We start from the raw sequence: 13,502 nt of genomic DNA, 5'->3' as shown, positions 1-13,502 counted from the left end.
GTCACGCAAAATGTGAATGCAGTGCATGGCTGTATATGACTGGGAAATCCAGAGCTCATTACAAAAGCAGAGGTCACACTAAGACCAATTATATTCCTTGAGTCTGGGACAAAAGTGTGCTTATTCCTCACCAAATACTTTTTCCCTGTGTCCGAGCTCACTGTTCTACCAAGAGGAATGCTGCTTGTGTTAAATTGCTGCGTGTCATTGTACAAAGATAGTTCTTCACTCGTTCTTCTGCTGTGCAGGTTAATTTTTAAACACTGCGGACCAGATTTTCAGCTGAAATAAATTAGCATGCCTGTGTTTGAAGCCAGTGAGCCTACACGGATTTATACTCACTGAGGGCTTCAATCATTAGTTACAGTGATCAGGTTACTCCTGTTCAGGTCAGTATTTGCTGCCCTTGTTTATTTTCTGCACTGAGCACTTGCGTTTCCTGCTCAGTTTTACCCAGAGAGGTGCTGGATTTTCTCTGCCAGGCTGGCTTTGTGGCAGATGCAACGTGAGGCTTCAGGACAGACACACTTCAAAAAGAAACAAGGACAAAGTGATGTGGTTTTTTTTGCCTAAATCTTCATTTGGGTATAGCCATAGCAGCCAGCAGTAGGGTCAGCTGCAAGAACGTGCTGCAGGATGGTACCCTGCGTAAGGGTAACAGTGTGTAGCCCTCCATAAATAGAGTCTAAAGGATGATCTTCTCTTGCCTGTCACAGCTCCTCCAGCAGAGGAATAAGAAACAGTGTGTTTTGAACTCTCAGGGGTATTTTCTTTGACCTTTTGTCATGGAGCATCCTCTACGGCAGAGGAGGGCTTGTGCATCTGCTTCAAATCCCGGTTAGTTAATATCCGCCGCTTGCATCTTGCACAGTATGAACCAGCCTCTGTTCTTCAGGGCCAAAACACACCTGGTAGCAGCACATGCAACTCCACTGGGATGCCTTCAGTCACTACACTGAAGAATCTGCTCTCTTGTATGAGAGATAAGAGAAAGAGTAGTAAGAATGAGTTCTGTTGCTTCTGCTATCAACCGTCTGGCAGTGATAAGACGTGGGTCACGTGCTGGTATTCTGCTGATCCATAGCAATCTTCTCTTCCCATCAGAGCCACTCTCCTCCCTCTCACTCACCATGCTACAGCCTAAAGCATTCCCACAGTGGAGTACTTAAAAACTGAACCAGCTGCAAAAGATCTGAAGAAAGGCACATGTTGCTTTAGAAATTACTCTGCCGTATCAATTACCATTAGATGTGGAAGATCCATTAGCATTGGCCAGTTAGTTGATACAGACACATTAGCTTCTTGACCTTCATAATAGCGAGTAATGAAAATTGCTTAATTATTTAATCATGAAGACCACGCAACAAATTGCAATTTACTGAGTTTTCATTGGTAAAGACAGAGACCTGGCTGGGCTGCCAGCATCTTTGCTGCTGTTGGTCCCAAGTCACGGCTCAGCAACCAGCCCCGTCAGAGAGTTACGCAGAGCAGACTGGCCCCACAAATCCTGCAGACCTCAGTCATCTTGGTTCCAGGCAACTCATGCTAAAACATAACATTTTTTGCTGTTTCAGCAGGTAGGAAAGCAAAGTTAAAACGCCGCAGAACCTGCGCCTGGTTGCACTGCTGCACACCAGGTATTCTGTGCTTGTAGCATCTCATCTGTTCATGTATGAAATTCAGTTTCCTAGGCAATTGTTAGTTTGCTTTTATGCCAAGCAGAATAATGGTAGTTTTGAATTGGACCATGAGTCTGACAGGTTCATTTTCATCCCATACTTATGCATGGGGTCAGACATGGTTATTGGCCAGAATTGCAGGCAGAAATTCTTCTCTCCCACTGCATTACGGTCCCCTTATTGAGCCTGATTTATATTCTCCTGTTCTCTGTCTGCTTGATGTTACATTTGCATCCAGGTAAAGGAGAAAAACCCTGGTAAACAGTTCCAAAAAAAACTGTAAGGGAGAGAGGGAGAGAAGACTATCAAAGCTACCGAAACTGTAAGGGAGAGAGGGAGAGAAGACTATCAAAGCTACCGAAACTGTAAGGGAGAGAGGGAGAGAAGACTATCAAAGCTACCGATGGGCATAGGGAAAGCTCTGGAGAATTGTATCCACTTGGACGTAGTTGGCCAATGTATCCACATGGAAGTAGTTGGCCTGAAGGGCCTCTCTGTGCTGGAGAACAGCCCTTGGGCAGAGGGAGACGTGTGAAAGCCAAAGGACCTGTGAAACGCTGGAAGCTTTCAGCAGTGGAACATTTGGTGAAGCGCCTTGGCCAAACGCTCGCAGGGTCCGTGCAGAGAAAGCAAACTCCTCCTGGGAAGAGGCAGGCAAGCTGTATGAGGAATGGGTTCCTCTGCAGGCGGCCGAGCGCGAGCTGGGCGTGCATGAGGGGCTGTTCTCGTTTGGCTTCAAACATTTTGTAGTTTCCTTTCCTTCTCTAATGCAGGCTGCCTCATCAGTGACATCAATAACTTCAATGACAGCTTTAATCTCTGTGACGTACTAGTTTAACTCTGTTTTATCGTCAAAATAAATACATTATAAATCACTTTGCACAGGTTTCCATTGAAGCAGAGGAAGGTTTAACTTGGCAGGAGAGACATCCAACTGTTAGGATAAAGGGAGTGGTTTTACTATTCGGTTTTGGATTTGGATTTTAAAGAACAAGAAACTTAACCTCTTGCGTAGTGGTAGTGATAGGAGTGAAATGCTGTTTGTAGCGGCAGAAAGAATGGCATTCATTGCAGTGAATCTCAAACATGTAAAAATTAGGCATCTAGTCTAAGTATAGTCCTGGGTTCTCTCTGTACAATATGTGGGAAAAGAAGACCACTTCTTCCAGGCAATTCGATGCATACTTCAGTGTTCAAGACAGGAGGATGGATTTCTGTCTGGGAAGACTTGCTGGTATTCTGTCTATCTGACTATCTTAGACCAGATACAAAGTTTTTAGAAAGTTATGTATGAGATGAAACCAACCCCAACTGAGGGAAGAAAGAAATCCACAATTACAATTCTAAAGTTTCCATCCTTTCTTTCTTGGCCAGTAGAGATCTTTTCCTAAACATTGTGTGCAAATACCACCGTCATGGGAGACTTGGCTCCGGCGACGCTCGTTTTGTTCCAGTAGCAACTAAAGACTTGCAGGCTGCTGTTAAGCCCAGTGTTGTAGTTGATGGAAATACTCCTTTTGTTCAGACATGATAGCTGCCCTTGCCGTGTCAAAGCAGCCTGTCTGCAAGGCGCAGAAAAGATGTTTTTCTCTGAAGACATCTGAAGCATTTTAGAGGCTCTTCTGTTGTCCTTTCTTTCTGCAAAGTAGCTTGGAATCATTGGCAAAAAGGGATCATTGTGATAAAAAGGGACAGAAGTTAATATCACCTTAACCTAGTTGGGTCTCTAAATCTGTGTTAATTTTTCACTGTCCATTTGACTTTTGCATCTATTTATTGAAACCACATGTGATTCTTTAAGCAGCATGCGGTAATTTGTTTGGAAATACAGAGCTAGAGATGTGTCTCTACTGCCTTCTAAAAGAACTGTGAAATAAGAGTTAAGAACTTTTATACAAATGAGTCTTAAACATATTGCAGATTCAGTTAAAAATAAATAAGTAAGTCCTTAGCAAGGATTTCAATAAGCAGTAAGAGTAGCTGAATTAAAATATTTCCACTAAAATTAATGAGCCAATCCTGGAATGCTTAGACTGACTCTTAAGTGCACTCTTTTAAAGAATTTGAATATGTTTGCCTGTCTGAATTTCTATGGAGCATTTTGAATGCATGACAGATTATAGTCTTCAATTATTTTAATTTGGTTTTCTTAATGGGCAAAATAGCTAAGAGCTTAATAATAAAAGACACTTACTGCTTATCATTTACATTACTTTATGTGTTCATTAATAATTATAATGGGTTATATAAAACAAAAAGATCAAGTCTAAGTCTCCCCAGGTCATGTTAGTGCAAATGTTTCATAGCATTCCATGGGAGATTTGGGAAATGAAGTAATTTTTGAAGGGCATTCTTAACTCCATATGTTATAGGCCAAGTTGGAGAACTTCAAAGGAAATTGGTTTTCTAGTTTGCTCCTTGGATAGAAAATGCAACAGAGTGTAAATGGCCTGCTTTGCTTTCTCTAGGTACACTCGCAGGTACTTACATGTACCATCCCACTGTGGTGGGCAGAACGCATACCGTGTATGGCTCAGTGAATCCTCTTAAGTGTAGTTTGTTTGGTACATGCTGTTGTTACAGATCCGTCTTCTCTTCTGTAGGCTCAGGTGTCCTTTTTTGTTCAGCCTTTCCTTACACACCTGGGTTCCTAGGCTTCCAGGCATTTACTTTATCCACACCTAAACAATCTCTATTAGGGCCACTTTTTTCTGGCAGTGTCATGCTCCAAAAACTATGTAATTTATGGACTCAACGGTGTTCTCCAATCTGCTAACGGTACAGCTTTCCATAGCCCGTATTGCCTCTGCTCCTGAGGAGAGTTACAGCGATCTGCGGTGGTTCTTGTCACCTGCTAGGATGAGAGGGCTTGTAAATTCAAAACCCCACAGCAAGAAATGGAAGTGCTAAGAGCACGAGGAGGATATGGAGCAACAGGAGCAAAACAGAGTGATAAAATCTGGTACCTCAGAGGAGCTCATCAACTGAAATATTGCTTACCAGTAAAACTTGCAGAAACAGTTTAGCTACCCAGTAAATCCTGATGGAGATGCACGAACCCTGAGATTTTATCTGTAAAAGCAGGATGCTGTCCTGTGTCACAAGCACAGGCTGCTTTTCAAGCCCATCTAAATGTGACATTGCTATAAAGTAGAAAGGCAGCTCTGAAGGGCTTAGCCTTGCATTATCTCAAGAGTTGCAATGTTCATTTTCACACATATGAGTTATTATATCAGAACCTGCACTAGAAAATAGCCCTCTGTGAAATCACACCGATTTTTCCTATTCCTGGGATTACTCCATAGAAACAAGAGCTGAGTCAGATTCCTGGCGTTCTGGTTCTGAGTTGCAAACATTGACTGCAGCCCTTGTGCTCCGTTTTGGATGGTGCATCAATGCTTCAAGCTAAATACCCTCTGCATCCCCCAGCTTCGCTGCTGGGCTTCAAGGCCACTGTGTCCTTGCTTGCCACAGCCAAGCAGAGGTCTGGCAGTGCACATTTGGTGCCCGGCTCTGCTGCAGGTTCCCTCTGTGGCTTTGGTGGCTGGTCCCACAGTTCCCAGATGGCCCATTTGTATCTGTCAGTGTAGGTGAGGATACTCAGCATCCCAGGGTTCCTGCATGGAAAATCTCACCTGTGTTCATGAGATAGGATAGGATCAGGGTTCACATCTTCCACTGTAAATTGCCTTTCGATCTGGGACATTTTCCCTCACCAGTGTAACAGTCCGCACTAAGCTCTATCCCAGAGGGCTTTTTTAGAACATAAAAGCTGCTTTACAAGCAAATTCCTCTTAGGACAGTCATCAGCCATCATCATTCATCCTGCTCATGTCATCATACACAGTGTTGTACTGTGCCTGGCGCTGGAGAGGCTCAAAGCTCCAAGGGTTCTCCGAGTAAAAAATGTACAGCTGTAGCTGAGGAAAACTATCCTTCTGCCATCTGTTCTGTAACCCAGAACCCTGCACACCTCTTGACTGCATTATAAAAGGAAAGATCAATGAAAAAATAATTCAGCTGTATGTTCTCCAGTCAGAAGATTATCATACGGCTATGTTACCATCTTCTCACTTCCCAGGCATAAATGAAGGAAAAAGGAACTCTTCAGCCAGTAAATTTGCCCAACCAGTAATTTTTTTTCTCCTGATCTAGTGAGCTCCTTGGGAATAGAGGAGGGTTTTTATTCTTATTATTATTATGGTAAACTGCTCCAGGAATGGTTTCAACAAAAGAAGTAAACCTTACATTGTATTCAGATAATGTTCTTAACTTCTCAACAAGATTTACTAAATTGCACCCTGGGAATTATGCAAATGAAACCTTTGGTCAAAATGTTACAGGATTACTGAAATTTTATTATTTTTTTTTTAAATCTCATTAATAGTGCTAAAATTACATGTTCCAATATAAAAAGCATGTGCCTTTGTGCGATGAATATCTCCCTGGTAGTAATATATAGTATGCTTCATTGTTAATAGTCTTTGCAACTTTCTGTGACAAGTGCTACTTCTTATGTGATTTTTTTTTTTTTCCTGAACACTTCACATCCTTGTATTCTTACTGGAAATGGAATTAAGTACAGGTAACTGGCAAGCTATTGTAGGATGATGGCAATTAACAACAAATAATGAGTCATTGCTGAATATTTGCAACGTGTTTCCCCCTATCTTTGTTTTGCTCAATGCAGTATAATTAGCTTATGGATTTTTCTTAGTATAATTGGGTAAGTCGTTTGGATCTTATGATATATTTCATCTCCTAGATCTGCAATGATTTACATACAGACAGCTTAGACCCTATTAATGCTAATGAAAGTGCTGCAAGGACATCCTATAGCGTACACTTTATTAAACTGTACATAGCTTTCTTAGAGAGCTTCTGTTTATCTGCATTTCCTGAAAATAAAATATAGTGCCTTTAGCACTGAATATTTAAATCCAGGCTCTTTTTCCCTGTTTCTGTCTCTCTCTATGCATTTCTAATGCTTCTATCACAATGGCATCTGGGTACTATATGCAACAGGAAATAGAGCAGAAAAATGCCCACGAAGAACTAACAGACTCTCCCCTTCCATGATTCAGGGTAAAATTGCTTCCATTTTAGTTCCTTGGAACAAGACTAATTTGCTGTTTGGTGCTTGTGCTAAAGTTACAGCCATAGTTGAGCCGTGCTGGGGCTGGGGAGACCCTCCCAGCTCCCATGTTTCAGCGAGCAGAAAGGCAAGAAAAGTGCAGATACCTTGGGTTTGGTGGGTTGTTTGTTTTTTTTTCTTGGGCCTTTGTTAAGGAAAAACTTTGTAAAGGATGCAGGGCTGGTTTCATCCTGATGCATTACAGATCCTTTGGATTTGTGCAGACCCACACTGATGGAGACAGACACGCAACTGTGTCCCCCTGTTACTCTCTTTAATTTCTAAGATGGGAACCCCACACTGGCTCAAAGCTGAAGGTCCAGTGGTGGCTTCCCACATTCTCACTAACCTTAAGCCTAGCTACAAATGTGTATGCAGTGGGTTAGAGCTTGAGCTCCCTGACTTGAGCTATGCATTTGCACAGACATTCCCATAAATTCAGTTTTCAGCCCTTTCCGCCTGGCAGGGTGAAAGCTGACTTTCTGAAAATGAGGACTGCAAACTTCAGTTATTGAACTGGTGAGTCAGTTGCCGTCATTAAAACCACAGTTGTGCAAGCAAAGCTTGATTTCAGTATACTCTCTTTCACCCACAGATTTGCTAACAAAAATTGGATTCATGCCTGTCTGCTCGGGTCCCTATTACAAATACCCACTGTGCCACAAAAACCTCTACAAACTGTTGTGTGCAGCGTGAGGGCACTTTCACAATGTCCCCTCTTTTAAGTGATTATACTAGTGTAAGTCCAATCAATTTTCCTTGGTACTAATAGCCTAACAAGCAGTCAATCCTGTAGAGAAAAGACAGATGAAACTGTCTGTATTCCCTGACCTTCAGCTCCAGAAGTGTAGGTGCAGCACGAATCAATCCTGGCAGTGTCTAGTAATAACTGACATTATTAGCCGTTAGCAGAGGCAGGCTGTTTGGGGGAGGCAGTACAAAGAAAACAGTGGACAAACTTGGTAATGATTGGGACAAAGGCATCAAAGGAGATTCTCAGAGCCAGGGGATCTGATGTTATTCTGCACCAACACGTTCAGCATCTTGTCAGCCTCCCGCGTCAGGAGAAGAAGAAATAGCAGTAGGTCACATACAGGAGGAGTGCGAGAGCAGCCCACAGCCCTGTCCCAGTTCCTTTGCCTGACAAACAAAGCCTCCCCTTCCCTTGGCAAACGACCTTCGCTCCCCAAATTGGGGCTGTCTGGGAGGGCACGGGGGGCTCCTGCAACCCACTGAGCCAACTCAGGCTCCTCCGAGCAGGCAGCTGCCGTAGCAGAGACGCTAACGTGCACTTAGCTACGAGATTTCTATTATCTTCCCACTACTTTGTTGTATTCATAGACCTGTTAGGGAAAAATTTATGCACGTCACTTTTATACTGCCAAGACAGTTTGTGATGGTGCGGGGGGTGGTAATTTATTTGTACCTTGCACATTCTTTCAGGAATAGTCATGCTGTTTCAAGAACTTCTTCCAGCATTTGATCACAAAATTAAATTTGAGTTTAAAGAGATAGTCAGGGTTGCTAGGACAACATATTAACCTCCCTTTTTTATTGTCTTGGCTCTGTATCCAAGGTCCATGTAACTCGTGCTGTGTTTGGTTCATGGTGATGTTCCCGAGGTATGGGAGGGAGGGGGTTTCAGGAGCAATGTAACAAACAGCTTTTCCTCAACAAACAGTCTCATGAAATGGTAATATCCCACTGGGCATTCCCAGCCTTGCCTTGTCAAGGCACCTGGGTTGGAGAAAGAGGGAGCACACAGCCCTGTTGTTTGAATTCCATGGGAGTATTTGTGCACAGAGTCACAGGGACTGAGAACACGACGTGGGAGCTTGCAGACAGCGTTTTCAGAAGTGATTAATGGCTGGGAGACTCTGGCTATGGCTGAACAATTTGGATGCTTTCAGGAGCCTAGGGTTTCGATAACATGAAAACAGCATTTTTTTTATGCATATAGGCTCTTCCACATCTAAGGCAAAAAGTCAGAATTTCAATGATTCCTAGAGAATCGTCATGAATAAAAGAGGAGAAAAATAGCTGAAAATATGTGGAATACACTTATCCTGGCTTTTCACCAAATCTTTGGCATACAGCTCCCTTGTCAAAATTGACAGCGGTATTACATTTATGCAGCTTTCAGGCTCAGATCTTTAAAGTTGTTTAAACATCCATATGGCTTTTGTTCAAAACTTATCGATTGCTGTCTTTGTTATTTTACTCAGATTCGTTCCGATAAGGACAAAGAGATCCATATCAGATACAGTATCACTGGAGTGGGAGCTGACCAGCCGCCGATGGAAGTCTTCAGCATTGACCCCGTGTCTGGCAGGATGTATGTGACACGCCCTATGGACAGAGAAGAAAGAGCATCCTACCATGTAAGCGTAACACATCTGGAGTTTTATCTAGGTTCACAAGCTCAAAGCAAAACTGTACCAGAATTGCTGGGGTTAGGAAGGAACATGCAGCTTTGGGAAGCCCGGGGCTTTTGTTCAAAATCAGAGCCCAGTTGGCGGTTTGGGACTGTTTCCCTGTGTCAGCAGAGAGCTGCAGAGCTGGCTGCTGGTCTGAGCTGACGAGGCGAGGCTCAGTCTCGCTCTGCCGGAGCAGCCGGAGGTGTATATGGAGATGCTGGCTCTGCTTCTGCTTTCCTTCAGTGTAACCTGCCCTCGCTACATCAGCCAAGCCGATGCAAAGCGACCCTGAACCGCTGCCCTTTTAGGAGACAAAGTCGGCATCATTTGCTTAAAGCGGTGTAACTTCACGCTGCTTATTAAACACATGCAAACTGATGGGTGGACCAAACCCCCCAAAACCATGAGAAGCCAATCACTACATTAGCATGGCTTGGGAAATTACTAATTTAAGTATCATTACTACAGCTAAACATGCAATAATTGGTATAGTCATTTTTCATTTTAAATCACTAGGAGATGTTCAGGCAATATGATGGGGGTGTGTCAGATAGGTTTTTAAATATGCAGATAGGCTAATATTAAATATGAGGAAATTAATTAAGATTAATTGCACTCTAAAGTGGTGCCTCGTGCTATCCTGGTTCATAAAAAGCTCTACCTGCAGCACGCTTAGAGTGTAATTGGCCGTTATGTTTTGATATAAATCCTAGCCCCTGTACTGCACAGCGTAATTGCAGAGCAGATACAGTCCCACAAATTGCTAAAAAAATGTGTTGCACCTTGCATGATAGCCCTGCAAAATTTCAAACACTTTCTGCGTCTACGCTTTAGCTGTCTCCTGGAGTGGTTGTGAAAGGTTGTTTCATGGATTGCTTTGTATCAGTGTTAGCCGCATCTATTGGCATTGTAATAGCCCTTCCCAGGGATGCTCTAATGTCAGTGAAATGGTATGGGTCACTTCCACTGACACCATATTCCTAACTGCGCCATCGGAGATGCACATTCTGTCAGCTTTATCAGGTATCCAGTTAACCATGTTGACACAGCTTCTGGACTGGGGTGGAAGGATAAAGAAAATAGATTACCTCTTTAGTTGGGTGGAAAAAGATATTTCCCCTGGGTAAAAGGAGATCCGAAGGAAAATTATTTTATCCTCTGTGAACAAGAACAATTATTTTGTTTGCTGTGCCTAGGAAAATTTGAAGAGAGATTGTTTTGAAAAAAGAATATTTGAGATACTGTGTGTGTCATCTCAGCGTTGCTGATATTGTTTCAGCAGTGCCGGGTTATTATAACCGTGCAGTCAATACACAAGGTAACACTTTTGATGGAGCCACAGTGATGTCTACTATCACTCAGTCAAAAACATAAGGTAAAAAATACTTTGTCCTCCATAATAACAGATCATGTGCCTCCTAATAAGGAATTTAACCTACTGCTTAGAGTGAATTCAGTAAACTGAATTCCTGCCTTGGCAGAGGTGACTGGGTAAGTCTGCCTCGTACACCCTGCAGGATTTCCAGCCTTCTCTGTTCCTTACGGAAACCTTGAACTGCTGACATCCATCTGTAAATAAGCATATTCACCCTCTGAAGGTTACAGGAAGATGTAGTTTATAGGGAGTGAATAGCTGAGAAGTATGTTATGAGACCCTATCGACAGGAATAGTGACTGACAGAAAATCTTTGTTAGCAGAACAGTAGAAGGCGATGGAGAACATTTTCAGTCATGGCTGTAAACAACCTTTAGATCTTTCAGCCTCAGTAGCAATGGATTGATGATATATTGAACCATCAACTGTTCATTTAATAACCCTTTACAAAGCATTTATAAATACACCATGCAGAACACAATGACCCAAACACCAGCACAGAAACTTACAGTAGGAAGGGACAATTCTAAACACTGGAAAAAACCAAGCCAGCTTCCAGAAAGAAGATACAGTCCAAAGGCTTGGCTGTGGAGAGTTTTGGAGAAGTCAGTGAATTTATATCACTTCCTATAGCTGAGTCTCTAATTGAAAGGAAAGGCAGGCTTGGAGCGGGCTTAAACCAAGTACTGGAAGAGCAGTGACTGAGGCGCAGCTCAGATCCAAACTGTAGAGCTTGGCCATCTTCAAATGGGTTTGACATCTGCTGTAGAGTTTTCTTCAGCCTGGATTAGTAGCTTAACTCTTCAGCTGGGGTGAAGGATGGCAGTGGAGCTGCAAGGCACTGTCCCTCATCCCTTTTACCCAGTAGGACATGGGCTTCTTGTCCGGTACGGGCTTGCTGCACTGGCTGGAGATGGGTGCCTTTATATAGCTTCAGTTTTTCTGCAGTCCTAAACAAAATGAAGTCTTTTCAGCATCTCTGTCACTGTCGAGTGTTGTCGTTGCTGGTTTCATTCCCAGGTAATCTAAAAACTAATTATAAAAAAAGAAGAAGAATGTGCAAGTGTTTGTGAGGCTACATATGACGAGTTCTGTTTCATTAACTCCCACATTTTCAACACATATTTTCTTATGCATAATTATCTGTATTGCTTCAGGACTACCATTTTTAAAATACTAGTGTTTTAACTCTCCCCGTATTTAGTGAGCCATTTGTCTGATGAAACCTACCTTTTTCCCTAAGGTGAAACAGACTTTTTTCTAATTAGACCGGGAGTTTTGTAGCAGAACTTCCCCTGTTTTCAACATCATACTTGAACTTTCAGGGACAATCATTCTGAGCTTGATGTATGGAGAGATGTATACGCCTCTGGGATTCACAGCGGCTGCCCAGGTGCAGTGCGCACTGGCATTCCTGCATTAACCTCCCAGCACAATTGGCAGTGGTAGTGATGGCAAGTCCAGCTGCATTTTGGCCTCATCTGTTTTCTTGTCTGCGCTGCAAACCAGAGTACAAACTCTCCAGAGATCCCAGACGCAGAGTCAGCTGCAAATATGAGCAGAAAAAAATGGCAAGGGCTTTGCAGCCACTTGGGCAACATGACATTGTGGTGCAGGACTGCACGTTGCACTGAGTGATGCTGTGGGAGCCACTCCAAGCATCTTTAGTGCCCGTGTCTGAGGATGCAGCCTGGGGGCACACTCCCAGAGCAGGCACGAGCTCATTGTCCCCGTTCCTGCTGCCATCTCGCTGTGGCAGGTGTGTGTTGTTGCATCTCCCCTTGCAGTCAGCCCTTAATGTTTATTGCATGCCAAGTAAGTTTCAGCAGGTAGTAATATTTAATATGCATGAGTTCTCTTGGCCTTATTTAACTGCGTTCCCACAGTCCTTTTTGTACTGCTGACAGAATTAGTGACTCTGAATGTCTTTTCTGATCCAGACACCCGTTTCATATCAAGCTGCAGTTAGGCCTGGCAAGTGCAAGGGATAGTAAATTGGCAGGTTAGTTTTCCAAGATGTTTTTCAAGCTCGGTTTTCAAAAGACATCAACATAAACATGTCAGTAAGTAGTCATTGATTATGATACTCAAGTAATGTGCATTATGGGGAAACTTTGAAGCAAGTCCTAATCCAGTCCCAGGCACATGTGTACGCCTTTAGCTTCAGACTGATGAAATACCGTCACAGAAATGGCTGGAGCAGAACAGGTGGGTTATAGTCTGAGAAGGAGTTGTTTGAAATGCAAGCAGGCAAGAAAGTTTACTAGAAATTAAGGGATAGAAGAGATACTAATCCCAGTATTTTTAACCCAGTTCTAGTGAGGAATGCCAGCCATTTGTGTCACAATACTTTTAATTTGGACCTTTAATCACAATTAAGAGCACACAAATTAGGCATGACATTGTACGCTTATTGCTTAAAGGCTCTGTCACTGATCGATAATGTATATTTGTATTAGTAGTATTAGCGCATAAGTAATATTCATATTTAACACAATTCACTGTGTTGACTTTGACTAACTACCTTCAGATACCACCAGCCTCCGGTGTAATCAATAATCATGATACTGAATCATTTGTATGCCAACAGCTACATTTACACTAGAAACTGTCAGTAGAAAAACGTCAGAGACCTGTGGTAGCTGCTGCTGAATATGATAGCAATAATTGTCATACTTTTAAACAATATTTGTTGAAAAATACTTAGCCAGCTCCTTGGCTGGTGTACAGCAGAGTGATACACCAGCTGGAGATTAGCTGGCTACCTGTGTTAATCTTTCAGAATCCTTCGCAAGGTATTTTGTTTGATTTTATTTACTCTTTCTCTATTCCTTTCATGTTCTCTCTCTTAAGGACAATGTAAATATTTCAAACCAACTTTATAAATGTTCCTTAAC

General features: G+C 42.7%; 1 protein-coding gene across 1 annotated transcript in view; it reads left to right on the top strand.

Moving 5' to 3' along the window:
* The window catches only part of CDH4 (cadherin 4), a 466,523-nt gene that overhangs the window by 356,120 nt on the left and 96,901 nt on the right, over positions 1 to 13,502 (top strand). The window contains exon 5 of the mRNA XM_040607978.1: positions 9,039 to 9,194. Within this exon, the coding sequence (XP_040463912.1) occupies positions 9,039 to 9,194 (156 nt within the window). The remainder of the gene's footprint in view (positions 1 to 9,038; positions 9,195 to 13,502) is intronic.

The sequence above is a fragment of the Falco naumanni genome, chromosome 10, assembly GCF_017639655.2.
Source record: "Falco naumanni isolate bFalNau1 chromosome 10, bFalNau1.pat, whole genome shotgun sequence".
In the NCBI taxonomy this organism is placed as follows: Eukaryota; Metazoa; Chordata; class Aves; order Falconiformes; family Falconidae; genus Falco; species Falco naumanni.
Note: the sequence above shows the minus strand (reverse complement) of the source record. Positions and strands in the feature narration are given on the sequence as shown.